General features: G+C 45.7%; 10 protein-coding genes across 10 annotated transcripts; 5 read left to right on the top strand and 5 right to left on the bottom strand.

Annotated features, from left to right (window-relative positions):
* Window positions 1–75: 75 nt before the first annotated feature.
* Window positions 76–2,097, bottom strand: FSST1_012689 (HET domain-containing protein; the record flags this gene model as incomplete). The annotated part of the gene is made up of 1 exon (XM_083235937.1): window positions 76–2,097. One exon carries the CDS (start codon window positions 2,095–2,097, stop codon window positions 76–78), a length of 2,022 nt encoding a protein of 673 aa, XP_083082385.1.
* A 473-nt stretch (window positions 2,098–2,570) lies between these two features.
* On the bottom strand, window positions 2,571–3,383 carry FSST1_012688 (uncharacterized protein; the record flags this gene model as incomplete). Its single annotated transcript, XM_083235936.1, has 1 exon — window positions 2,571–3,383. The coding sequence occupies one exon, from the start codon at window positions 3,381–3,383 to the stop codon at window positions 2,571–2,573; it is 813 nt and encodes a 270-aa protein (XP_083082384.1).
* A 655-nt stretch (window positions 3,384–4,038) lies between these two features.
* FSST1_012687 (flavin-containing monooxygenase) lies at window positions 4,039–5,715 on the bottom strand (the record flags this gene model as incomplete). The annotated part of the gene is made up of 1 exon (XM_083235934.1): window positions 4,039–5,715. The coding sequence occupies one exon, from the start codon at window positions 5,713–5,715 to the stop codon at window positions 4,039–4,041; it is 1,677 nt and encodes a 558-aa protein (XP_083082383.1).
* A 3,695-nt stretch (window positions 5,716–9,410) lies between these two features.
* FSST1_012686 (uncharacterized protein) lies at window positions 9,411–11,586 on the top strand (the record flags this gene model as incomplete). The annotated part of the gene is made up of 2 exons (XM_083235933.1): window positions 9,411–9,494; window positions 9,544–11,586. 2 exons carry the CDS (start codon window positions 9,411–9,413, stop codon window positions 11,584–11,586), a joined length of 2,127 nt encoding a protein of 708 aa, XP_083082382.1.
* Window positions 11,587–11,918: 332 nt separating this feature from the next.
* On the top strand, window positions 11,919–12,782 carry FSST1_012685 (SDR family NAD(P)-dependent oxidoreductase; the record flags this gene model as incomplete). Its single annotated transcript, XM_083235932.1, has 4 exons — window positions 11,919–11,942; window positions 11,986–12,363; window positions 12,414–12,552; window positions 12,595–12,782. 4 exons carry the CDS (start codon window positions 11,919–11,921, stop codon window positions 12,780–12,782), a joined length of 729 nt encoding a protein of 242 aa, XP_083082381.1.
* Window positions 12,783–12,854: 72 nt separating this feature from the next.
* On the bottom strand, window positions 12,855–14,591 carry FSST1_012684 (FAD dependent oxidoreductase-domain-containing protein; the record flags this gene model as incomplete). The annotated part of the gene is made up of 1 exon (XM_083235931.1): window positions 12,855–14,591. One exon carries the CDS (start codon window positions 14,589–14,591, stop codon window positions 12,855–12,857), a length of 1,737 nt encoding a protein of 578 aa, XP_083082380.1.
* A 526-nt stretch (window positions 14,592–15,117) lies between these two features.
* Window positions 15,118–16,266, bottom strand: FSST1_012683 (uncharacterized protein; the record flags this gene model as incomplete). Its single annotated transcript, XM_083235930.1, has 1 exon — window positions 15,118–16,266. The coding sequence occupies one exon, from the start codon at window positions 16,264–16,266 to the stop codon at window positions 15,118–15,120; it is 1,149 nt and encodes a 382-aa protein (XP_083082379.1).
* A 3,920-nt stretch (window positions 16,267–20,186) lies between these two features.
* Window positions 20,187–22,056, top strand: FSST1_012682 (general substrate transporter; the record flags this gene model as incomplete). Its single annotated transcript, XM_083235929.1, has 6 exons — window positions 20,187–20,400; window positions 20,452–20,506; window positions 20,554–20,709; window positions 20,760–20,874; window positions 20,922–21,101; window positions 21,154–22,056. 6 exons carry the CDS (start codon window positions 20,187–20,189, stop codon window positions 22,054–22,056), a joined length of 1,623 nt encoding a protein of 540 aa, XP_083082378.1.
* Window positions 22,057–22,349: 293 nt separating this feature from the next.
* On the top strand, window positions 22,350–22,747 carry FSST1_012681 (uncharacterized protein; the record flags this gene model as incomplete). Its single annotated transcript, XM_083235928.1, has 2 exons — window positions 22,350–22,533; window positions 22,617–22,747. The coding sequence occupies 2 exons, from the start codon at window positions 22,350–22,352 to the stop codon at window positions 22,745–22,747; spliced, it is 315 nt and encodes a 104-aa protein (XP_083082377.1).
* A 1,160-nt stretch (window positions 22,748–23,907) lies between these two features.
* Window positions 23,908–25,446, top strand: FSST1_012680 (glycosyl hydrolase; the record flags this gene model as incomplete). Its single annotated transcript, XM_083235927.1, has 5 exons — window positions 23,908–24,000; window positions 24,050–24,093; window positions 24,141–24,528; window positions 24,576–24,740; window positions 24,793–25,446. 5 exons carry the CDS (start codon window positions 23,908–23,910, stop codon window positions 25,444–25,446), a joined length of 1,344 nt encoding a protein of 447 aa, XP_083082376.1.
* Between the last annotated feature and the right edge of the window lie 2,430 nt (window positions 25,447–27,876).

Here is a 27,876-nt window from a genome sequence, read left to right as displayed (position 1 = left end):
GACCGTTCTGTCCTTTGAGTTTAATTATTAATAGAAACTGACCGTACGATCGGAGAAATACATGCATGTGGTTCGTCACACTAACGATATGTCTCGCTTCTTCAACCAACCCTTAGAAACACCAATATCTGCCTTTCCATCCATAAATCCATGTACATACGCTGGGCAAACAACTCTATAGGTATCCCCACTACTCTTTTCATCAGAAACCTCTTCAGCTCTCCTCAAGATCATGGGCACCTTTCCACCATCCAGAACAGCAACAAAATCTCCCTCCCGAATATGTGGTCTTGCCAGGACATACAGTCCGTTATCCGTCACTGCAAACATGTGGTCTTTCGTTGCGTAATGGCCATATGGATTGCCTACCGACAACTTTGCAAAGTTACTTTTTATTCCGCTGTAATTCAAGATCTTACGCATGTGCCGGTAAAATACCGATCGAGCCTTATGCGGATCATGGCCGAGCCAAACGGTCTTGACAGTGATCATACTCTCGTTTGACAATTCTTCAATGTTACTCTCATCGAGGAACTTGATCTCATGTCTCCGTAAACGTCGCATTAGAGGTGGCTCGGTGCAATCTTTTGCCAGCGTCCGCCAAAACGCTCGTACGCATGTCTCGCCGCTCGTCAAGGTCTTCCCACCGAATGTCGGGGAATATTTGTAATCCTCGGGCTTTAGAATTGCTTCTTCGCCGAAGTATGATTTAAAGACATCACGAGCGCTGTAGTTTTGTCCTTTCTCCTCCAAAATTGGCGCGATAGTTCCTAAGATAATACCTCGAACAATCAAGATATCGTTTTCCAGTCCGAGAAACCGACAAGGTGTGTTACAATTTTTTTTTCCAGCGTTGAAGATATCGCGCTGAGCGAAGATAAAATCTGCACAGTCTCTGTGACTAGAGCTAAACTCGGCAACCCAAGAAGGCATGGCATTCTCTGCGTCGTGAAGAGCTTTGTGTCCACCTCTGGTCTCAAATGGATTCTGACACAACATGTCGAAATTTTCAGACAGATTGATCAAAGAAATAGTAGTTTGTCGATACACGTCTTGTATCGATTTGGTATAGTCGGCATGGATTCCATGACTGTCAGTCGCCAAGCCAAGAAGACTATAAATTCTGTCCCTGGGATCAGAAGATTCCATCTCGCGGAATCTGGCCAAGACGTCCATCAATGTAGAATTTACTTGACCGGTCTTTTTGAAGAGTTGTCGTTGATCCTCAATGAGCTTAATCCGGACAAACATATCGCTCCAGTCTGGGGGGTTAACGGCGTGAGAGTCCCACACATGAAAAGCATCAAAATAAGGCTGGTCCTTTAGTAGAGTCGATAAGGAGTTCCAGTCAAGTTCAGCACCTTTGCACATCAGGACCAGATTGGGGGATAAAGAAAGCTCTTGCATAACCCAAAGCCGTGTCCACAGAAAAGGCCAGTTGAACAGATCCCGGAGACATATCTCCTCATTATAGCAAATGACGTACTCATCGTCGATATAGTTGCCGAGTAGCTGCCCAAGAGTTTTCTGGTCTTTCTCTATGATCGTATGCATGAATTCCATTCCCCTTTTGATGCTCTCTTCCATTGCAGGAAGTCTGGGATCTTTGTAAATGTCATCCGACTTGAAGGCTACACCAACGACCGGATCCAACCAAGCTATGTCTCTTTGGCATTTCGAGTAAATGTCGCGCATCAGAGCGACTTGTTGATTGCGTTCTGAGATATCTGACTGATTGATGCAGACTGCATCTACCCACAGTACGCGTGCCTCAATGAAGGATCTCAAACATGAGAGTGCATATTTTAGACTTGGCGTGATGAAGAATTCTTCATCGTTGAGAATAATTATTTCTGAGAAGTCGGGCTTGCCCCAGACGTAGGAGAGGGCTTCATAAACTGGGGTAGCGGAGCCATCGGAGGGCTTCAGCTCGGCGTGGGAAAGAGTGCAACAAATGGGATCGTGCTCTTCAGCGGCAGGGTGTAATGTAAGTAATCGAATCTCTTGGCTTTTACTGTCAAGCGCTGTGTAGATCTTCCTGTAGGTTTCGTCCTTGTGGTTGCTGTTTGACAATGTCTCGGTGACCAATGCACTCATGGTGATGATCAAAACCTCTCTAAAGTGGGAATATGACAAAACGCGAGACTGAAGGAACGGATCCCAGTTTTGAATGGATAAGGCTGACTTGTCTCAACCCCTGATCACCTACCGTAAGCACAAGGCTTGCAAGGTAGTTTACACAGCAACTAAAAAATTGACTAGCGTCGACTAGTAAAAAATAAATGACTGCGGTTTGTGTGGATCGAACACACGACCTTCAGATATCACTTGGTGAGGATTGAAGTTTGACTTCAGTCTGACGCTCTCCCAACTGAGCTAAACCCGCTGACTAATTGTATTCTGGGTAATGAAATTTACTCTGATGTTCAGAAATGCAAACTGACACGACGACATTACTGTAGCGGCCTTCACTTAGTATCTTGTCATGCTACTATTCCACTATTAAATTGGCTTGTTGATATATCAATTTTAATGCAGATAGAACACTGGCCCGGTTATATTATGTTTGATCACCGTTGAGTATAACCTCCATCAACAGACAAAGCAGACCCAGTAACAAAAGAGCTTCTGCCCCCAGCCAAATACAAAACACCATCCGCAATCTCCTCAGGCTGTCCCATTCTATGCATAGGAACCGCAGTAGATATCCTCTCCTGCATCGCCTTGAGCACAGCCGGATTCTTTGTCGTCATTGGCGTTTCAGTATACCCAGGACAAATGGCATTGATGCGTAGTCCCTCTTTTGCATAATCCTCCGATGCAGAACGTGTGAGACCAATGATGGCATGCTTTGCCGCTGTGTACGATGTAGACAGTGGAATACCGACAACACCTTGAATAGACGAAAAGTTGATGATGGAGCCACGCTGAAGATCCCTTCCGTTGATGAATGACTTGATAGGATCCTGCTTGAGCATGACTTTCGCAGCAGCTCTGAGAACAAAAAATGTGCCGTTGAGGTTGATGTTGAGCACACGGTTCCAGTCGGCTGTTTGAGCAAATGCTGCTCCGCCTTGATGCTTTATAGCGATGCCAGCTGCATTAACGACATAGTCTATACGACGGAATTTCTGAACCATGTCGTCGACAATTTCATTAATACGGTTCTCGTCTGTGACATCTGCAGGGTAGAGCTCAATTCGAAAATCGCTTTTCGGTGATAGCCTCTCTTGTTCGATCTCAGACTTGACGGCTTGTAGAGCTTCGAGATTGAGATCAACAAGGGCGATACCAGCAGAACCATCTCTGGCGAATGCTCTGGCACATGCACGGCCGATGCCGGAAGCGCCTCCGGTGATCAAAGCAAAACCTGGGACGTCCATTATGGTAATAGGAGTAAGTATTTTGGAATGTGTGTTGATGAAAGACAACTATTCAATAATCATTATCGTTTATTGTTAGCCAAAATGCCGGTTTTATATCAATTGAGAGCAGCTCAACCATATCGTTCATTGCCATATCTAACACTCTCACGATTGGAACCCCGACATCCGAGACTAGTCTGACGAAGCTTGCCCATTTTGTCAAGGTCGTATCGGTATTGTCACGTTACCCCACCAAGATCAGCCACCAGATATAACTTTCCTGATTTGAAATGCGGGGATACACAGCGATTGTGAAGATGATAGCTTAGAGATTATGCAGCAACGCGTCACACGATGACGGGTCAAGTGGATTGAGACCCAATAGCTGGTTCTTCATCTAAAAAGTACAACGGTAGCTGGGTATCACTGACGATGAACGCTGGCCCTGAACAGATGGTGCCGCAGACGGTTCGTTATATGCATGTTGGCTACTACCATCAACAGTTAATCCGAGTCATATAGACAAGCCTTATTTTACCGTTAAATCTGTGTTGCGTATGTTGTGTAGCAAAACATGTGGACGATGCGACACTTGTAATAGGTATGAGGGGCGGGTGTAATTAAACATCTGAAGTTAATTTACAACGTATTGCAATTGATATCGAAATATGATCTAAGAAAATACAAGTTCCTTGTAGCCCTTCTGCTTCACTTCCTCACATCGTCGACGATACTCAGCGATATTACCACTATACCGTGCCACACTTCTGACTGACTTCCCTTTGACATTCTTGTTGACACCCGTCATCCAACTATCAATCTCATTCATCAACGTCTGACTCTCACTGCACTTCACCACATGTTCAGTCCACTGCTCAACAGCCTCTTCTGTGGGTTCGACAGAACAATATCCATGATCCTTGCAATGCTGCAGTAAGTCAGAGATGGCTTGGACAGCATACTCGATGTTTCGAGTAGCGTTACCAAAAGGCTGATGAGGGCCGAGGACCATAAACATGTTTGGCATAGAAGGTACAGTGAGACCGAGGAACGTCTGAGGTCGGTGGTCAAGCCAAATTGCTTTGTCGGCATTGGGACTATCGCTGGTTGCGATAAGTGGACGGTTGTTCTTCCCATGCCACTCGATAGCACTGAAAGCACCAGTGATGGCATTGAAGCCTGTCGCACAAATCAAGATATCAAGCTTGTGCTCTTTTCCATCAGATGTCAGGATTCCAGATGACGTGACGCGTTCAATGGGTGTCTTTTGTAAATCAACAAGATGAACGTTGGACTTGTTGTACGCCTCAAAGTAACCACTCTCGAGAGGTACTCGGCGAGTTCCAAAACCATGGCTCTTTGGGATCAGACTCTCTGCAACAGCGGGATCGTTCACCCGCTGTCTGATCTTATCGGCCATGAAGTTGGAATACAGGCTGTTTGCGTAGCGATCGGTGTACGTGTCCGAGAATACGCTTAGCCACTTGCCGAATCCAGGTGCATTGTAAAGTTTCTCCCACAACTCAAGTCGCTCCTCCTCTGTGACTTCGAGCGACTTGCGAGGATCACCCTTATGCATGAAGCCAGAAGAACTTTCAGAGCAAGTTTTGAAGATCTTGTCGTAGTTCTTCTTGTGATCTGCCATGTCTTCGAGAGAGATCTCTGAGTTGCGTAGTGGTGCGGACCAATTGGCTGTGCGCTGGAATACACTGATTGACTCGACATTGGGGTCCTTTGACAGAGAGGTGGTGATCTGAATACCGGTGGCTCCTGTACCAATGACGCCAACCTTCTTACCAGCAAAGTCGCGACTGATGTCAAGATCCTTGGGCCAGCGCGAAGTGTGGAACAGCCTGCCATTGAAGTCTTCAATGCCCTCAATAGCAGGCAGAGTTGGCGCAGACAAGAAGCCCATACCACTAACGAAAAAGGTGGAGACGTATTCATCACCAGTCGCATCGATGAAAGTCCAAGTATGGTCTGACTCACTCCATGTCGCTTTAGTAACAATGGTATTGAGCTTGATGTCCTTGTAGAGATTATGCTTCTCAGCAAAGTAGGTGATGTATCTGTGCGTCTTTGGCTGAGGAGAAAAGGCCTCTTTCCAGTGCCACTCATCAAGAAGTTCTTTGTCGAAAGAAAAGCAGTACGACAGAGATTCCGAGTCAAAGCGGCAGCCTGGGTAGGAGTTCCAGTACCACGTACCGCCTACATCGGGGGCAGCGTCGAGGACTTTGATACGCCAATCGGGGAAGCGCTTTTGAAGGTGATACAGGGTGCATAGACCAGAAAGGCCGGCGCCCAGGATGAGGACGTCAAATTTGTTGGCTGTCTTTGGTAGGGAACCCATTGTAGTGGTTATGAATGAGATGTACTGAGATGCAAAATGTAGATGACCTGGAAATTGTGTAGGAAAGATGATTTGAGATTATCGCAGACTATATAAATTGTTGTTCGTTGATGTGTTCAACGTCGAAGTTGAAGTCTTATCCAGATTGGATATGTTCCGTTCCAGTCAAGATGTTCTGTGCCAATCGGTTGGACTTCCTGTTAGCCTACGAACACGGCATATGCACCCGAGCGTATCGATAGATGCGTAGGTTCCACCAGATATGACTTTCCTCTTACGACGGTGGCTGATCATGACAATAATAGGCTAGCGTTCTGCGCTTGTCCAATCGCTAAGACTTGCCAACGAAGAATGATAGTAACAGTGCGGGGGAATCGTTGTCAACGTCAACACAACAAGGTGGATGGGTCTTGAGACAATTGTATCAATAAGATAAGAAACGATCAAGGGTAATATACCAAAAGAGGAAGTATAATACTCAGAGATCAATGGAAAAGACGTTAGAGAAACAATCAGTTCGGTACAAGTATGTCGTCATATCAGTTATCTCTGTAACCCGACCGTTTTACGAGCAGGCAGGCCGTATTCGTCATATACAGAAGGAATGGGTTAATACAGGTCAGCTTCTATGTTAACCGAACCGCACGCTCTATCCGTATATGCTGAGCCGATAGACGCCGTACCATTTGGCGCAGGTGATGAAGGCGTGTCGCAGGCAAATATATTTGTGCCAAAGCAGAGATAGTCAACATCATCTGCGTGAATACAGAATCCGTAGGTCCCGGAACACCATTATAAACAATGGTAAAATTGGATGGGTTAAAAATGAATCCACCAAAATTAGTCTCGGCTTGGGGACAGTATGAGAAGCATTGCCATACTCTATCGAAACTGAAGCCCGGCGGGGATACTTCGCGAAACACACTGCCTGTACTGTATTTGTCGGCCGTTGTATAGGTTGAGGTAGAAGTCAACGTTGAAGAGTCCAACTCCCTTTCCCATCACAACCTGGATCAATCGTGGTGCAAGTACCTACGACAAACGTACCAGTCTTTCCGGGGCTGAATGGATGTTAGGTTGTGGTGCTAATAGCGGACACACTTCCGTATCTAGTTGACGGTTTGGAATATCATCGATAACAGTAACAGTCTGTCCAGGCTGATTTGGGTCTGAGTTCTCGTGACTCACTTGGATACAATTTCGTAGGGTCTGGTAGTTACTGACGGGCTGAAAAGGTCGGCGATAACAGTGCCGGTTTTGTCCGGGGATGGAAGGCTGTTGAGTGTTGGCAGCGCTAGATGAGATATTAACAAACCGAGTCCGAGTAGTATAAGGGCTAGAGGCTAACAATGACAATTTGAGTCTGCCCGTGGTCGGGGGGATGGTAGTAGTCGATATACTGCTGATAACACTACCGTAGCGAGGAGTGGTGATGAACCAACCGTAGGGGGAGGAAATCAATAACAGACCCATTCCCTCCACGGCGAGTAGGTTAAATCGCAGTGCTGTAAGTGACTGTAAGACTTCATAGAGAGTGTTAGTTATCAGAGGAATGGACTGTAGCGGCACCCCAACCCTGATTATGCTGGTTAAGACTAACACATTAGAGGTCCAGGCGACAGTAGTGACACATTTGGGATGGCCTAGGGGAACAAGAATGATCACGGTTGATCCGCTCATCCAAAACTAAACCCACCTTGTAGTAAGTCCCTCAACTACCACGATTGTCTGGATCTCCACCAGCGTCTACTCATCCGGCCAGACAACGTGAGGCCTCTGGCGCTGCGTAATCTCGCTAATCGCTATGTGAGCAGTAGCGAGTAACACGGTAGGACAATAAAACTTTGTTTTAAAACTCAACCCTTGTTCCTCTTCGCCATTTAGCCATTGTATATCAATTACTCCGTGTTTGAATATGTTCGTACCAATCTTACGTATGTTCCCATCCAAGTCACTCTCTTTCTCACTTATTAACATCTCTTTCGTATGTTCTTGTTGGGAAATTCAGTTAATGAGAGAACCTTATTTTGAAATAATGAGTTTTTAATCCATATGGATATTTTATTGAATATTAGAGTTATTGAGAGGCTTGGACTTGCATTTGCTAGTAAAGTACAGAAATCAACAAATTAACATCTCTTTCAGCCCGCGTAAGGCCGATCTCCGGGGCAGCCTACTTCTGACTTTACCGGGCTATACCTCGTACATTGCTACTAACCCATGTGCTCTAACTAGTATTCTGCCAACTGTTACTGTCAGTGGCCCTGGTATTGATGACTTTGTCCATGAATGTAGGAGCACTTTCCAAGGACTACACTCAGGTGGCTTAAAACGTACGGTCTTTACTGTAAAAATAACCGCACTGATGCAAGTTGCCCACCACCTTCTCTGAAACTATGCACTATTGTAAAGTCTCATATGTGTGGTCCTAGAGTTGGCCGAATGTCCGTCACTATTACCTTTCCCTTGGAGTCTTTAAAATCACTCCTCTGGCTAAATTGTGAGGGCCACTCGACAAATCTACAGTTCTAGAGACCTCATCCGGACATCGCTCTAGGGGTGGCCAGGCCTGAAAGAATGATAGCTGTGTCTCTGGCAATAGCTAGCTCATCATAAATCAATTCGCCGGGTTGAACTACCGAGGCTCTCGCCGAAGCGATCCCAAGCCACATTGCATCAAACTGCCTGCCCAGCTGGTCATGTGCCAGAATCTTCATATGGCACTGGAAATCACTTACCAAGCAACTACCATGTTTTCCAAGGCAGAAGGCTTAAGTAGCAAGGCCTTAACAGATGGGAACAAGCGCCTGTGGGCTCAGATTCAAGAAGTGGTGATAGCAAAGGCCTAGCCGCTAATGATGATGATGATGATGATGTCGCGCCCTCGACTGCCTCCGTGAAACGGAAATAGTGTAGACACTTCTTCTCTAATATGGTTGTCTTCATGGGACAACGCTTCAGACGACAAACATCCATACGAGGCTGATAGATCACGCGTTGACGACATCTCTTACAGCAAACTTTCTCGCATCATGGCCCTTATCAACTAGTCGTACAACGGTAAATCTTCTGAAGACGGCATCTCTAGACAGAAGCCCTCCAAAGTTGATAGTGAGCTGCAAGATAAGGATTCTACCTACTTCACCAAGCAACGACATTGCTAATAGCAATCTCACCCCTACAACCCTTGAATTTATATCTATCGTTTCTAAATTGGTATGAACCCCTGTTATTGTCATTGAGGCATATAGAATAAAACCTAAAATACCTGGATATTTAATTACTATAGCTGTAGGGATTTACATTCTAGCCTTTGCCTACTAGCACTTGTCTTTTAATGCATTCTCTCACTAACTGGAAATGAAGTAAAGTACTCTTAACCATTAACTCCCCAGACATAGACAACTTGATATAATTTACCAGTTCTTTTTATCCATTTATCTTCTAGAGTGTCTATCAGTTCATCATGAACGATCACCCCGCTCGAAAAGCGCTCAGTAGTTCCAACCAAATTAGGAAAGTTTCTCCAATCGTCGCCGACATCCGAAAGGCGGGGATGTTCACAACTAGTTAGTCCAGAGTCTTATCTTTGCTCTCCACGACAACCCTGTCGCCACTCATCAATGCCCAGACGTCAATAGATACCCTGTTCCTGTCCAAAGCAAGTATCGCCAGGGAAAAAAATCCTATCAGATATGTCTTTCTCGCAAAGGAAGAACGACGCTCGTACCAAGCGGCAGTCTGGCCGACGGAGCCGATCATTCGGCGGTTGTGTTACCGTATGTCCATCACATGACTTACCCTGGAACCCCATCTGACCAGCTACAGTGTCGCGGTCGTCGTGTCAAGTGTGATGAAGGCCGTCCGGCATGTTCAATGTGCCACATCGCTGGTGTCGAGTGTGGAGGCTACAACAAAGATATTTTCTTTGATTTTGATGATCCATCAACTTCAACGACAAAATTTCGTCGACCATTGCTCACTTACAATGAAAGAAAGCGCATGAGCGAGCAGATATCCCAGGACGTTCCCCCCAGACTGGCAAGTTGGCATCTGTCGAAAATCGATGACGAATGTGAGAAATCGTCATTGGAAATACAGATATCGAGAGGTCCGTTTGGGGCTTTTAGGGTCACGCAAGGGTTGGTACAAGATCCTGCTACCGTCTTGGAGGTGGCACACGAGGGCCTTGTCGACTGTTCAAACATCCACGAGGTGGATGACGAGGAAGACATTGTTATCCCTGACCTTGACTTTGGCATCGAGTTCATCACTCCATCCGTAGACATCACAACGACTGAACAAGTCACTCGACAACCGCAGGACTGGTTAAACAGCTTTGACAGTCTTCCTCTGACCAACTGGCTGAATCCTGGAAATATCGACATACCAGACTGGTGGGATTCCATGGATATTGGACCAGTGCTACCCTGGGCTGATATGTCCGCAATTACTCCAAAGCCTCGGTCACCGATTCCAGTATCATCCACCATCCAGGTCCGGCCATCCATACTACCTCTCGTCGATCCATCGCCTAGTCCTGGTCCATTGGTCGAAGATGACGTCCCCAGAGATGCTGTCTTACTGATCAAGCATTACTCTACAACCGTTCTCAGAGGTTTAACGCCATATCGTCACAGCAAAACCCCATGGCACATCCTCTTCCTCCCGCACGTCAAAAACTGCTTAGCAGCTTTGACACTCGGTGATGAGATGGATCACGCAAGTCTCTGTGCGTTCTACGGAACTCTATCCATCAGCGCCTTCAGTCTTGGCGGGATACATAACTCTATAAAATGGTTGCACCAAGGCAAAACATACTATCAACAAGCCCACTATCATATACGGATGATGCTCAAGACAGCATACGATCTACCTAAAAAGGCCAAATACAAGTCTATACTGATGGCACTCTTGACGATGGTGCAGGTATCGGTGCTTTCTGGAAACAAGGACGACGCAGAGTATTACTTTTTGGAGACTGAGAAGTTTATCCGTTTACGAGGTCTGAATCGTCGCAAGTCACGCAAGGTTCGACTGCTGCATCATTGTTATGTGTTTGAGAGATTATCTCATGAGAGCAGCTTTACTGATAGCAGACTCAACTTGGACCATCGAAATCGTGTACGTGAGGCGATTGAGGCTAGTGATGCTAGGGTCTACAGCCTGGACAATCTATCGTTTCGTCTTACCAGTTGGAGAGACTTGGATCAAGAAATGCTGAAGGTGAAGGGACAAGAGGAAGGCGAGAATGACTTGCATCTTCAACATCCAGGTATCTGGTCCGCTACACTTTATCCAGAGATATTCGGTGTACCGGAATTACACGTCTTCATGTTGTCGTTGGTCATACGTCTCGCACGGGAAAAGGAAGAGAATCAAGACGAGGCCATGCCTTTGAAAGAATTCATGGGTCGTGCAAAGGCTGTTGAGCGATGGATCAAGCAACTCCACATCCTCCGCCAATCAATATGGACAGCAGAAAAACCCATGGACCCAGAACAACAACAATCCGTCGACCTACTCAACAGTCTAGATGATACAATGCAGCATGCCCTTTCAGTCTATTTCTACCGCAGGATTTACGACTTGGATCCTGGTATGCTTGAGAAACATGTTCTTGGTGTGCGTGATCGCCTACTCGAGTTTGATGAATCTGATGCGGGGATGGGTTATGGATCTTTGCGGTTAATATGGCCTGCTTTCATCGCGGCTTGTGAGACGGATGATAAGCGTGTTCGAGATTCGTTCAGTCGGTGGTTTGAACGTTCTGCTAAGAAGAGTGGTCTACGGATATTCACTGAGACGATACAACGTGTCAAGAATGTATGGGATGGGAGGGACAGTGCAAAAACTGGAGTGTTGGTATAGTTAGATACTTTTCCAAATCTATCTCTGAAATAATTTGATCACTTCAATATGACCGATATCAGATTGCCCTCTCTAAGGATTATTGCATTATTACTTGATGATGATGCATTATTGTTACTCGAAGGGGCAACTGACATTTTAAGGTTACTTTCTACATATAATTAGCCAACCACCATCCACTTGCATACGGGGAAAGACGCATCATCATCATTACTGCATGTGCGGACTCTGGTATATAAGAGTACCGCCACTCTTGAACTCTTCTCGCCCGCAACGCTTTACGTTGCATAATATAATAACTTGCACCTGGAGACTCCACTATACATACTGTCATGGCTTCTTTCGAAGGCAAAGTGGTACGCCACCGTTTGAGTAACATGTTCCGAGCTAATTGATCAGATCGCCGTTACTGGCGCCGCGTCAGGCATGGGCCTAGCAACCGCTCAACTTCTCGCCTCAAGAGGAGCGACAATCTCTCTCGCAGACATCAACGAAGACGCTCTCAAATCAGCCCTAGATTCACTTTCCGGTAAAGATCACATTTATCAGATAGTTGACGTCAGCAAAAGTGAGTCAGTAAACATATGGATCCAAAAGACCGTTGAAACATTGGGCAAACTTGACGGTTCTGTCAATATGGCTGGTATCATAGCCGAACCAACACCACTCACTGAATATAGCGATGAAGTCTGGGATAGGATGTTTGCGGTGAATACAAGAGGAGTCTTTAATTGTCTGCTCGCAGAGTTCAAAGCAATGAAGACTGGTGGAAGTATTGTACGTAAAGAAAGCAACGACATCGAAAATAATTACTAATCCTCGATTAGGTATCCGCTGCAAGTGCCTTTCGTCAATTTGGAGCACCAGGCCATGTAGCTTACTGCGCTAGTAAAGCTGCCGTTATTGGTCTCTCCAGAACAGCTGCCAAGGAGAATGAACACATCCGAGTTAACTGTATTTCACCAGGTAAGCTGACCGTGCCTTAACAGAATTAGCTAAACATCCTAGGCTCTGTGAGCAACGCCATAAATCAACACGATGATGCAGAGCACGTGAAGCGCAGTCTTGCAAACACTGTCCAAAAGAGAAGGGCTAATCCGATTGAAGTAGCTCGTGTAATTGCTTTTCTCCTCAGTGATGAAGCATCTTTCGTGACAGGTGCTGTGTACAACGTTGATGGTGGCTGGGTATGTTAATGGGTATCATGAAGTTTACAGTCATTTGAAGTCAAAGTCTATGTTTATCTATCTCAGTTGTATACGGATTTCTCAAACAAATTGAAACAAAATAATCGCCATCGCAGAAACCACCAAATGTAAACACCCCGTCCTCAAAATCGTCGTAAAAGATTCCACAACCTGGGTATCACCCTCCAACCTTTCCTTCAGCTTCTTTCGATCAACATCCTGCACGCTCACATTATCCTCTATCGCCAAAACAGCTGCCGTTGCTGCACTTTGTCCCAAGATCATATAAACTGGCTCCATCCGAATCGCTGACAGCGCGATGTGTGTAGCGCTTACTGTCACGGGATTGAGAAAGTTGGTGGCGTCCTGCTTGTTCGGAATTATTGTTCCATATGGCATGCTGAAAGGTCCTGGGTTCGGAACATGTACTAGTCCTTCGTCGTAGATTCGATCTTCAACGACAACACGCTCGACTTGATGTACGTCGAGTGTGTAGTAACCAACCGCTACAATAGTATCGTTGTACTCTTTCGGGTTCTGGATGTCTTGTTGTGTCATCGTGTAAACGCCTTTCATGCGTCTAGCCTCGCGGATATAAATCTCATACGGCCAGTTATCATTTCCCGTCCACTCATCCTTAGCATAGCCCCAAAAGCTAACTTCGGTACGAATGTGCTCTGGAACGTCCTCATGATTTGCCAATGTCCACAATAGCCCTTGTGCCCAGACTTTATGTCTGTTGGCAGTTTGTTCTCGATCTTTGTAAGAGTACTCGGCATAATTAGACGTTTTGTTGTAACTTCCGCCGATGAGATCAGTGCTGACAAGACCTGCGGCGTTGGTATCGGTTTTGAGATTTGGCATGAGTTGAGTAGTGAAAAAAGGGCCTTCGTGGCCTGCTTTGATGTAACGAAAGAGAATCTCGTAGTGTGACTCGTTGTAATCCTTTGGTTTGAAGAATTCCCTCTTGTTGTCCTCCTTTCTAGTCAACGAAAGTCGATAATTGAAGGCTTGAAGTCGATGATCCTTTCTACCACGAGACTCTTGGGCAGCGACTTCTGTGGTGACTCTTCCAACGCCTGGAATGAATCCACTCTCTGGGTCCTGTTCGTCGTTGTACGGATCGATTGTCGTAAGAAGATTGGGAGCGTTCATCTGGATACCAGCTGCGGATTCGTGAAACTCCTCCTCGTCTTCTCGGCCTACTCGGTTTGAGATTCCCGCTGTTTCCATCAAGTCACCTTCGTAGCCCGCATCGATAAACATCTTCCCTGAGAAAGTTGACCCAGACTCCGTTTTGAAGGACTTGATCTGAGTTCCATCGATGTCGACGCCGCCTTTAGAACGGACTAGCGACTCATTTCGAAAGACAGGAATTTTCTCATCTTTGATCCATTGCTCCAAGATCTTCTCTGCCACGTGAGGCTCAAATGTCCACTGAACTTTATCGCCGATAGCTGGACCCGGTTGCGCTCGAATGCGCTTGTCGATGTAATCATCTCTTGTTTCGTATTTCCAGACATCTTCGTTATCGTAGTACTCGTAGACCTTTTCGTAGAATTCCCTCGCTATACCACCAATTGTGTTGCCATCTTTTGAGTCAGTCCAGCCCAGACCAGAAGTCGTCAAACCGCCAAGTCTTTCTCCTCGAAATATTATAGCTGCGGTTTTGTTCATTCGAACAGTTTGAATAGCAGCTGCCACAGCGGCGACCGTGTTGCCATAAATGACGACATCAGACTCGTGCTCGATGGCTAGAGATAAGACGCCTGTGACACACAACAGAAGAATGCATTGTATAGACATAAACAACGCCATTGAGAGCCAATTGGGCAGCTCGTAAAAAATGAGTGAAAGTAGCGCAAAAGGGAATGAATGTGAGAAGTCAAAAATATTGAAGTTGAAAAGACTAATTAAACTCTGATGATTTGAGTCTAGACCGATGCTAACGATAATGCGTGTGGGTCATTTGGTGCCGGAGATTCCTTGGTTAGGCTTGCGCCTCATTGATCACCAATCTACGAGTGCCAACAAACCACGATGCCCAATTGATTGGTTCTAGAATCTCACACCGACTGCTGGAGCTGACCTGGGCATATATTGTAATTTCCACTTACTGATCTGGTATCTGCCGACGCTTTGTTTTGTCTCTATAAACGGTAAAAGCACAGAGAAAAAAGACAACTTCTAGTCAGGGGCCACTTTAAGTTTGATGACGATGACGTTTCATAAAAACTCTCCTTCAAATGTATGAAACAGAAAAAACACGCTACGGATATTTCATCACAGACCTGTTCACTGTATGTGGCGATAAGTAAGCATTGTGTCACGTCTTGGCATTATACTACTCTGAAGAGCTCGTAATACCCAAATAGAGCCGATCTCTCTCAGCCCTAGAGATTTCAGGGCACTTTATATACAAAAAGGCTCTCAGTTTCAACAAGCCATGCTTATCACCCTCCACTGTTCCCGCAATGTCTTTGTCTACCCATGCCGATGTAACTCGACCATCAAAACCAATCAGCCAAGTATCATTATTAGCATCAATGCACACATTGGCTGCCTTTACATCACCCCATACAAGTCCAACGCTGTGTAGGGCTCTGATAGTCTGAGCGACTTGTACAAACCATTTGATTCTTATGCTGATGTGTATAGAAGACATTTGTCTTCCGGCTTCTTGAATAGTGTTTCCATATTCGCTTGGGGGAACCCATGATCGTACGAAACCGAGAATTGCTCCTGTCATAGGATGGGCAACGTACCCTCTCAATGACGGGATGCGAAGTGGGAATTCGAGTTTCATCCCATGTGCTGCGTTGATCTTTTTAAGCATTATGAGTTCTGGCGCGAGATATTCGAATTCCAGACCTCTGGTGGAAGCTTTACAAACCAAGGTTTCGCGTGATATATCGACTTCTTGAGCCATACCTCCACTATATTTCTTTACAAAAGTGATGTCTTGTGTTAAGTATCTCCGCAGGTTAGGGTCGGGCTGGTAGTCTGTTTTTAGATTCGGATCAGGCCCGCCATCATTGCGTGGCTCGGCTGCTTCTGCCGGCGTGATGGGGACCATAAACGCGGTGTCATTGATTATCTCGAGCCGAAAGTCAAATGTCTCTGGAAACATCTGATGGTGTAGATCCGTTGGGGCTTTATAGCGTCTTTTGAGAGGCGGTGCAATATTTGAAAAAGGAAAGCGACCAATATCCATGATGATCCCGGTGGCCTCATCAACCGACCTTTGATAGAGTTGGATATCTTGAGGCTGATAAAGATCCGGGTCCTGGTCCTTTGCGGTAGTGATAAGATGGATCAGACGATCTTGGACACTCTTGTGGTCGTCATCATCGCTGGAGTTTTTCGAGTCTGAGAATATCGAGACCACAATTCTCTTGCCATTGAGGTGAAATGTGAATAGCGCTTTTTTACCCGATTCCACAATTGCCATGCTCTCAAGGACAAATTGGGTGGAAAATGGATGATGGTCCATGACGATTGATTGTAAATGACGTAGGTATTGAAGGGTTGAGGCTGTGCAACAGAGGCACGGATACAATTGACTGAACGCGTCAAGGGCAGAGGAATGCGTTGAGAAATGAGGAGGAGAATATGTCCATGTCAAGCCCCAAACCGAAAACTGGTTAGCGCAGCCGAGTTGGAATTTTGCCTATTGGATGCAATTAACCGAGGTTATCATTTATTACGCTATAACATTTACTTTGTCGTCGTAAAATGTCATTAGCGACTATTAATGCGTTCAAAAACATTATTGTAAAAGATAAAGCCGGTATTTAATAGTATATAGTGTTTAAACAAGACGAGTGGCTTATTGGGTACGTGTGCGTCAATAGTCAATGTTGGCTGCAGTGCTTCGGGTTAAGTTTCGAAACTCATGCATCGATTCAGATGGAGACTCCTAAATGGACGCCAAGTAGACTATGGTGAGTTATCAAAACCATCTTCTATCTTTATCTACCTACTCTGGAGTATGAAACTAAACTGTCCAGAGTGAAAGTTAAAAAGATCCTATTTAATGTCTAATAAGTCGTCTATGCAAAATCATAACAAGTGTATCTCCAGGGTAAGTCCCCATTATTCCCTACCTTAATTAGATTAAAATTACAGACTAGTTAAACTTCCACTGAGGCCTATCTACAGCCTACTTCATGGTGGTAATGGCACCTAATCTAGATATATGCTAGATAAAATCCTACGTACCATGTATTATAGACATTTTCTCTGATTGTCTTGCCAACCAGATTCGACCTTCGAACAGATATCACGCTAAGCCGTTTCCGTTATCTGGCGATAACGGCTTTTCTAACACGAAACACTCGCGTCCACGAACGCGTCAACATTCCAGACACGCATAATGTATAAATTGGAAAGATCCATCATCCTGATATTGAAATATCGCCAAAGCGATTCATCGGTGAATAGTAACATAAACAGAAAGTTTATCCAGCATCATCGCTTTCAATTTATTGTTTAGTATTAATAAACTCTTCCTCAGCATCACTTGACTCTCCACTACCCTCCTCAACAATCATTAGTATTATTAATCCAGCAGCTCAATTCGTGGAGAAGCTGCATTTGAGTATTGGGTAGACAATCTGGGTTGTGTTCTTCGGCACGAGAGTTAAATGTCTCGCCTTCTGCAATAGGTAGCAGCTGATTGAGCGCCGTTCTATGATCAAGGTTGTGAATAAGGGTGTTATGTTATAGTCGCCAGCAATAGCGTTGGAATTATATGCACACGTGTCAACCCTGGCCCAATAACTGGCCTTGAGTATACCTAGGGTAGATAGCATTCTTCATTAAGAATGCGTTTGATGTTAACTCAGCTATTGTAGGCAAGTCTATGAAAGAGCAGTTTGGAAAGCTTATCCAGGAGCCGCTATCTCGGACAGCGGGAATGGCAGCGCCATCGGTTTAGCCATCAGTCGTGATGGTGATCGACGCGCTAGACAAGTATAATCAAGAGCCTGATATCAGGCTACTAATCAAAATCTTCTCACAAGCCAAAACTCTCCTCCCTTAACTTAGGGTATTTTTGACAAGCAGGCCAGAACTTCCGATTCAACTGGGGTTCAGCGAGATTCAGGGTAGACCACAAGCTTCTTCACCGAATGCTCGCAAAGCTCTACCTACGTATTATGCGAAGCACTCTGCACAAAAACATATGCAGCCTGTATTTCCCCGGCATAGACTGATCTGCGATAGGCGATAGGTTACTAGAGGAGCACATCCCATCTAAGCTTTTATATGCATATATATACTAGGTTTATTACCAGACCAAGGCTAACCTGGAGCCAAATAACATGGACGACGTATATAATTTCCTGGAAACATATCTTCTCTACTACCAAGAAGTGTTAAGTCTTATTAGAGGAATAGCGGAAAGCATTGGGTTAATAGAGGAGCTGCAAAGCATAGTCAATATAAGTCATCTGTCTTCTGCTTTTTGGTCATTTGCTCAAAGACATCTATAGGAGGAAAACGGTAGCCGAATAGGTAGTTTTTTGCATGACGCAAAGCGATTTGTCTTTGGTCTGAAATTATGTTCGCACCAAAGCAGAGCATCGTGCTACAGACATTCAGGCAACATCTTCCTTAGTGGATCTTTCTGCTTCCACACGTGGACCCTGACTGGAATGCAGTTTTACAAAACCTTGAGGGCCATGCGGACAGGGTCCAACTTATCGTGTTTTAGAATAACGGCAGGCTCATCGCATCAGCAGATGTCAAGACGATTAAGATATGTAATGTGGCGACTGGCATCGATGTCAACAGCTTGATTGCAGTCCAGCCACGGAGGCCATCTCTTTTATTGACAAGTTGAGGCAATTTTAGTATTGAGTCTCGGGATAACAACACGACGCAGCCAAGCGTGAAGACCTAGATGGCCCTGGGGCCCAAGCAGAGATGGAAGGTCGATCAGGATTCGGGATCAGCCATAACGAGAGATGGATCACAACAGATAGGCCTGATGGGCGGGAAGTTTTATGGCTTCCATCAGGTTTCCGACCTTCAGTATTCGCGACTTCAACCGAACGTGGAGGTTCGGCTGCACTCTGAGGCTTGGAAGCCTGAGACTCCTGCATGAGCTACTCAAGTCTTCTCATAGTCGGCGTCTCATCGTTAAGTTTCTGTGCATGGAAGTCTAGAGTTTCTAATGTCGTCTTGGCCTTGCTCACCTGAACCTTTAACTTGTCAAGAACAGCAACACTACTCGGCGTATCTAATTTAGCCGCTTCAGAAGCCTTTGAACTGTCTTATCTTCAACAAGAGCCAATACCAATCTAATATCCTGAGTCTCGTTTGCTGATGTGTGGATTAGATTGGGCGCGTTTCTAAGTTGTGATTGGAGTTTGTGAAGATCTTTTGATGATTTGATGCCGAGTTCGAGAAGACCAGGTATGGATGCTACTAAACCGACAATCTTAGCCACTGTGCTAAAAGTTGATTGGAGAAGATGGGTTTACGAGATTGAATGTTAAACACCTCATTGTTGCTATTTTATCAGCCTGAATCAAGGCCCGATTCTAGCGTGTTTTTGGTGTTGTTAGATGGATCTTAACTCTTCATCTGCCTTGTTGTTTTAGTGAGCTTCAGTGGGGCCTTGTACCCAAAGTTCTCAAACCAGCCCCATTGGGAACATTGTTTGAGCTAATTGAGATGCGGCACAAATGTTGGGTTGTTTGCAAGGCTGAACGATAGAGTAATTCCATCGGCAATAATGGAAGTTTACGAATTAAGATTCTTGCGACTTGAAGATAATATTAACTGTATCAAAACTGTTTACTGTTGTGAAGCAAATATGGACCCTTGTAACGTTGTGCCCTGTAATGGGGCCTCTAGTCTTTCAAGACAACTGTTCGCGATGCACAATTTCCATGCGAGAATTCAATCCACCATGCTAGTGCAGAGTATGCAACAATTCGGTCTCTTGATGGAATGCAAGGTACTGCTTCATATTCTCCAAGCATGGCTTGTAACTATTGTGACAAGTCTTTTCTGAAAAGAGAATGGCGGGAATAGCTCACCTACATATTTGCCCTCCCATTGGAGCGCTTTTCACCATCGGGGATACCGGAGCCGACATAGTCAAACTCGCCGATCATCAACAATTAGAGCCTTCCCCCGCAGAGTCCCTGTTCCCAACTGATGTTTATTCCTTGTTCTACCCCAGATTCTCACGACCGAGCTTATTCGCGAATCCACGACTCACAGCTCACCTCGGCTACAGCACCGACCGACAAATGTTGGATCTGCTGGTTATCGACTGTTTACAGCTAATGCCAATTCTTTAAAAGCTTGGCTAACATACAACTATATAATGCTGAGTGTAACCTCAAACTTGGACTTTCGATCTTCGTTCCCAATTGTTTGGTCACGCAACAGCCCCTCATGTCGGAAAAGAAAGAAGATGGCGCTCTCGACTACGAGAAGACTGATGTGCTTCATGACGACTTGCCGGTTGAGTTGGCACCTGCGATAATTGCCAACGAGATCGCTCATGAAGTTGAGAATTATAAGTTTTCACCATGGACAAAATCCATGTTTCAACTTTATGTTGTTCTCTTTGTTGCGTACTGCTGTGGTTGTCTCAACGGATACGATGGTATGCTTGTCGCTCGACCATAGAAGGTGAACATGGCTGACTTTATGAAAGGTAGCTTGATGGGTGGTCTCAACGGTATGGCGTCTTATCAGCGAACGTTCAACATGTAAGTAGTCCCGAACCATTGCCAGATCGTCAAGCTGACCTTGAAAGGAAATCTTCTGGTTCAAATACCGGTATTGTTTTCATGATCTACAATGTCGGCAGTGTCGCCGCAGCTCCCACTGCCCCTTTCATCACGGATCTTTTTGGCCGTCGAGCAGGCATGATCACTGGCGCTATTATAATCATTATCGGCACTTGTATCCAGTAAGTCATCAAGCGAGTCACCGCTCATTCATGTGCTAATGGGGTAACAGAGCAACGGCAAAGGCAATGCCTCAGTTCATGGGTGGCCGCTTCTTACTTGGTTTTGGCGTTTCGTACTGCTGTATTGCCGCCCCGACCTACGTTAGCGAGCTTGCTCATCCCAAGGTAAGATACCACCAATTCCAAATCATCACATGCTCACAACATCACAGTGGAGAGGCACACTCACCGGTTTCTATAACTGTATGTGGCCCGTCGGATCCATTATTGCCGGCTGGGTAGTATATGGTAGCGCTTACATTGAGGGTGACGACGGTTGGAGAATTCCAGTTTGGATTCAAATCGTCACTTCTGGAATCGTTGCCATCTGCGTTTATTTCATCCCCGAATCGGTGAGTAACTCGCTTTTTCACGTTGGTGAATCATATGCTGACTGATTCATAGCCCCGATGGTTGATCGCCCACGACAAACATGACGAAGCTGCTGCCATTCTTGCCAAGTTCCACGGCGAGGGATCCGTCGACCACCCCATTGTTCAACTTCAGATGAAGGAGATGATGGCACAAATCACTTCCGAAGCTTCGGATAAGCGATGGTGGGATTACCGCGAGCTTTGGGGCTCCCGCAATGACCGTCGACGTCTTATCTGTGTTGTCGGAATGGCCATTATGGGTCAGGCATCCGGTAACTCACTTTCGAGTTACTACCTAGTCGCCATGATGAACACTGCTGGAATCACAGACGAGAAAAAGGTTCTTGCTCTTAATGCTACCAATGGTGTTCTGGGTCTGATTGGATCTCTCATCGGTGCTCGCCTGACAGACAAGGCCGGTCGTCGACCCCTTCTTCTTTACAGCATTGTTACATGTTCCGCCATTTTTGCAGTCATCACCGGAACCTCTAAGATGGCCGTCGATGACCCTTCCAACACCAACGCAGCCAACACCACGATTGCCTTTGTCTTCCTCTTCGGCATCGTATTTTCTCTTGGATGGACCGCTCAGCAGAGTATGTACATTGCCGAGACTCTACGAACCTCCACCCGAGCCAAGGGAACAGCTCTTGGTAACTTTGCGTCAAGCTGCATCTCTCTCGTTCTGGCTTATTCTTCAGGACCCGCGTTTGAGAAGATCGGTTACTATTTCTATCTTGTCTTTGTGTTTTGGGATCTACTGGAGGCTGTTTTCATCTTTTTCTTCTTCCCTGAAACTAAGGATCGAACGCTGGAGGAGCTCAGCGAGGTTTTCGATGCTCCTAACCCTGTTACAAAGTCTTTGGAACCTAGGAGTGAGGAAACTGTCCGGGCTACGATGGGACATACCGAAGAAAAGGTCGTTGATGTATAATTAAGTTGTCGCGGATATGTTGGACGTGTTGCTGTATCTCGGTAGCTGTACAGTTTCTAATAGACAGTGAATCACTGCATGTCTTTCTGATAGACAGTGAATCACTGCATGTCTTTCTAATAGACAGTGAATCACTGCGTGTCTTTCTAATAAACAGTGAATCACTGTGTGCCTAACTTCTGAGTGTTGGCAGCCACAGACATATCAACCTATTCTTGGCGCATCACAGCAGTAACATACCAATGATGGCACCATCATCAATGACCGAGTATGGTGGAAGGCACCAACCCACAATGGCCACTCTCACGACTCCTACTCTGACAGTTTCGGCCCTGAACGGGGACCAAGTTCCCATTGCCGTGTTCTGCCTTCTCGCGATGGAAGAGGAGCTAGTCTCCACCGCCAACTTCCTTCCTTTTGAGGAAGAGAAGATTTCTCCTGCCGTCGCTGCCTCTGCCTCAGGCCCAACAGACGCTGGTACATCCCTGCCTCTTTTTTTTAAATTTGTTTTTACTGGGTTTTAAACTAAGACCTATTTACTAATTATTTATTTTACTTAGAAATCGACAATATGTCCATCGACGACTTGTTGGCCACCATCGAGCATGACCATCAGCAAATCGCTCTGGTGAAGACCCAGGAAAAGGAGGATACTACATACAGTAGCCTCTCGGGGAGTCTATTGGACTAGAAGGCGAGCCCTTCCCCGGGGGGCAGTTTATTGCAAACAGCTGCCGGTTTTACAGCAAGGTTTTGCCGAGTCCCGAGGTCGCCAGAGGTCATTTACATTCATCCATAAAACGGAAGGTATAGCAAGCCTTACTTAATCCTCGTGATTCTGAAGTAGAAGAAAAGAAGAAGAAGAAGAAGAAGAAGAAAAAAAAAAGGAGGTGGGGATAAACAAGCGTCCAGAAGTAGAGGCAGCGACGGCAGGGGAGTCTTCTTATCGAAGGAACACGGCAATGGGAACTTGGTCCCCGTTTAGGGCCGTAACTGTCAGAGTAGGAGTCGTGAGAGTGACCATTGTGAATTAAGTTTTGTTAAAGAAAAATTGTCGAAGTCGGAAAACGGAAAATAAAAAGGCGCGAAGCCGAACAAACGAAAAAGAGGGCAATGGGATAAAGACATGATTGAAAAGGGAATCCATCGTGTGTACCGGGGGGAGGGGGGGTGACATTAACTTGTCTAATAGACAGGCTACTGTATATAGTATCTTCCTTTCCCTGGGCCTTCACGAGAGCGATTTGCTCATGGTCAGCATGTCACTACTACTCACATATGGCTAATGCATCAGAGGTCAAAATACAGTTTAAGACTATATGCTGACGCAAATATTCCGCACCAATATCGGAGTCACTCCCAAGACAGGGTTGAGTACCGGCTCCGGTATCCCCGATGACCTTACCTTGTTTCCCCAGAGAATGAAAATCCCTGTCCATTCTAGTTTGCACGTACGACGTCGATGATCCGACCCCGCTTCTTGGCCATACGATCATGTGGCACGCTCATAAGAGGAAGGTTCATGTGAAGAAAACCAAGGTGATGAAATTGGTGCGCATGTGCAGACGCAATGTCGATCACAGAAATATTTCATCCGACCATACACCTATACTCGCTTTGCTACAATTTGGTCATGGAATACGAGGAACTTTATAGATGAATGAAGTTCATTGCGAGTATAGCATGGGTTATTTGCCGTTTACATGACATGTGCTTGCATCCGAACATACCTAATTGAGAACCTACCCCGAACACAGAAGTATATAAGGATGCTCGATAGTCTAGAAATGGAATTTAGTTTTGGCCAACCTGGTTACTTTTAGATCTGAGAGTACGGGAACACAAGACGCAATGCATTACTATCTCTCGACTCTCGTCGCTGTGCTTGCAGCTAGCACTGTTCAAGCTTCGGCCGATATCGTATCTGGTGCCACATGGACTGCGGTAAGAACCTCTCCATTTCACACATTTGGCTAAACGCTGACGTATTTAGACCAACACTGGCGAGCACGTCCAAGCACACGGTCACGGCTTGATGTAAGCGCAACACTCATACACCATGAATCGATACTCACACAAAGCAGCGAAGTCGATGGAACCTACTACATGATCGGCGAAGACAAAACCGACGGCACCTTCTTCCAGAATGTCAACTGTTACTCTTCCACTGATCTCGTTGAATGGACGTACCGCGGCGCCCTTCTGTCCCGCACCACTGAGGCAGGTGATCTTGGACCCAACCGTATTGTCGAAAGACCCAAGGTCATTTACAACGATGATACGGGCAAGTACGTTTTGTATCTTCACATCGATAGCTCAGACTACAAAGATGCTCGGGTCGGTGTAGCTACAGGTGACAGCGTCTGTGGAAAGTATACCTATCATCGCAGCTTCCGGCCGCTTGGCAAGCAGAGTCGTGATATGGGTCTTTTCAAGGATGATGATGGATCTGCGTATCTTATGACTGAGGATGTGAGTGCCCCGTGAGATCTCCAGAATACAGACTGATATCTCTTTAGCGTGAGTTTGGAACACGAATCATGGCTTTGTCAGACGACTATCTCAACGTTACCGAAATCACATATGAATGGCAGTACTTTGCTGAGTCACCTGCTATGCTGAAGCAGAATGGCTACTACTTTATCTTTGGGTCTCACTTGACTGGATGGAATGCGAATGATAACGTATGAAGCCCATCGGCACCTTCGTTCTAAGACGATGCTAACGCGTCAACAGGTTTACAGCTACGCCAAGTCCCTGTCTGGCCCATGGTCAGAGTGGACAGAGTTTGCACCCATCGGATCAAAGACCTTCCAGAGTCAAGTCAGCTACATCCAACCACTGGGCAACGGCAACGCTATCTACATCGGCGACCGCTGGGTTTCTACAAACCTCGTCGCCAGTACCTATGTCTGGCTACCTCTCAAAGTCGACGGAACCAAAGTCACGCTCAATTGGTACGACTCTTGGGCACCAGATGTCTCAAAGGGTACATGGTCTGAAACAAAGACGACAAAACTCGAAGGAGAAAACGCTCAAATGGGCAATGACGCGAGGATAATCTCTTGCAATGAGTGCAGCGGCGACAAAGCTGTTGGATACATCGGCGGAGATAAGAAGGGTACTCTCACATTCAAGAACATCAAGAGCTCAGGTGGTTTGAGTACTATCAACGTCAAGTACCGAAACGGTGACACTGGGTCTCGTTACGCAACGGTTTCTGTCAATGGAGAGTCGCAGAAACTTGCTTTCTTATCAACGAGACATCTCTCTGAGACGGGACTGAGCCGTGGATTCTTTGATCTTGAAGAGGGGGACAACACTGTTGTCATTTCCAGTGATGACGGTTGGGGTCCTGATGTCGATGCTTTGCTACCACCATCAGCATAGCTTTGAAGGCTTACTGTAGATGTTTCTAGTTTATGGCAGTAGTGTCCATGGAAATAATGTTCGTCAAAAGACTAAAAATAAAGTTGTTGGTGTCCAAATGCATGTCAGATTCAAAAAATGAAGGGCTCAACCGGGGATTGAACCCGGGACCTCCTGCAAGAATGATGACTCATCCCAAAGCAGGAATCATACCGCTAGACCATTAAGCCAGTTATACAGATGTTAATATTTGATGTCGTTATTGTAAATTTTGAAGTAATGGTTGGCGTATAGACTGTTTTAGCGGTTTACCAAGAGTTTCCCCTCAACTTTGACTTTTGCTTAGTAATACCCGTACCAATGAATTCATTTTGACTGGTTGTTGCCTTGAAAGCATTGAACTAAAAATTGAATGGGTTTAAGCGACCGGATATTCGACATATCATTACTAGGACACCACGTTAATCTTATAGAAACAAAGCTACTCAGTTTAAATAATACACATGCGTTTCTCTCTACAATTAAACCTTGATGTTATTCCAAATTTATTTGTAGATGTATTGTACACTACCCTGCAACCTGGGTCAGCAATAGCCAACTCAAGGATTAAAGTGCAATCACATGTCAACCGTCGGGTATAACAATTGGCTACAGGGAACATTAGAAATAGAATTGGTAGTTCAGCTAATGCGACTGAGACCAGACTGTTGGGTTGCTTATTTTTATGCCCAAGACTTGCATCAGGGTACCAGAAAAGTTGGCCGCTGCAATTATAAGAGGCGAAATTAGTAGGTCACTTTATGCTCCTTAGACTACTTATTTTTCTACCCTAAGACTTGGGAGGCCAACCTTTCTGCTACCCACTAGACTTGGTAGGCCAGCGTTTCTGCTACGTCGGCGCCAACACATTGGAGTGTGGCAGCCATTTATTTTAAACAGAGACACGTAGCTTCATAAAAGTCTCACCACCCAATATTTGAGTCCTATCAACTCTGTCCTCAATGCGTATCTCGTGCGAAACGTGTCGTGGTGGAGCACACACAGAGTCACATGGAAATGCCTCATTATAGACGTCTGACAACTCAGACAAGGTGACTGACCACTAACCCAATTCTATGACGTATTTCGCGTAAGGAGACCCAATATGCAAGTCATTTCAACCAGATAAAAAAATCTTTCTGAAGCCGTGACTCAACTTGCAGGCGGTGAGATGGAGGGCATGACCACGACTCGCTAGGCCCACCCACTTGATGCTAGTATTCCCCCACAAAAAAGAAGAATAAAAACCACAGTCGCCATGATAATATTGGACTTATTCATTTTCTATTCTCTATCAGATTGTGCACACTGACATTTAAGATGTTTGTGGTGACTGTTCCGTCGATCAGATGAAAGACCTTCAATGCGTTCGTCATGAGAACGTATTATGCCCTCTTCACTCCCTCTATCACTCGCCAGTCTAAGACGACGCTACTCATGAGCGAAGCCGCCAACATGTCCTATATCCTCCCAGATATACGGGTTTCTGCCTTTCACAGGCCAGGGTGAAGACTGTTACCTGCCGGTCATTTGACTCACATTGAAAAGCCTTTTTTTGCTGCGTCGTCTATTGCGCGCTTATAATAGACAAGTGCGGAATCCGTTGGATGATTCGACCCTGATATACCTTGCCAGCTACCGCCGCTCTATTCTTACCGGAGTTCGAGGATGATTCATTGATATAGTCGTGCCATGCTACTGGTTACCTTCGCCAATCTCACCACATTTCGGATCTTTTTCGCATAAACCGTGACATCTCTAGACTCATCCCCATGACACCGAGCCCGGATCCAGTGTTGGCCAGTTGGTTTATCACTTCGCCTTTCATCAATGGCTGATTCGCGATAGAACCACGGTTATTCCTCATATCACATTAGGAGACCGCAGGACTCGTTCACGAAGACAATTATCACTGCCTTGTATTTGAACACGATACGAATTACGGACGGATGCCTTTTGGATATTTTCCTAATGCCCACACGGAGCCCCCCTTTGTCACGTTCCATCACGGTACCTCCAGTAGTACTTCTTGTTGGCAAAAGCCATTTTCATGCTACATGCTAGGAAAACCAGCGCCAACTACACGTACTAGTAAGGTTTATGCATCACTTAGAAGCTATGGGATTCTGACATGCATACTTTCCAGACGGCAGCTCGGCCCGACGACATGATATCTCCCGTTGTTGCATTTCGATTATTCGACGACAGATGCCGGTAACGGCCCCGACGACTGTACCCGATGCCCGACGACTGAGATCGACGAACGCGACCGATGAACGAGACCGACGAGTACTGATCACGGATGATGGATTAATGGATGACATAAGGGCAAAAAGAAAGAGCTTGGAAAGTCGATGGTCGAGTTATTACAAGAGAGACAATAGCCGTAAGAGATGGAATAACGAATTCGAA

The sequence above is a fragment of the Fusarium sambucinum genome, chromosome III, assembly GCF_050947815.1.
Source record: "Fusarium sambucinum isolate potato_lamoka chromosome III, whole genome shotgun sequence".
Lineage (NCBI taxonomy): Eukaryota > Fungi > Ascomycota > Sordariomycetes > Hypocreales > Nectriaceae > Fusarium > Fusarium sambucinum.
This window is presented reverse-complemented; position numbering and strand designations above follow the sequence as displayed.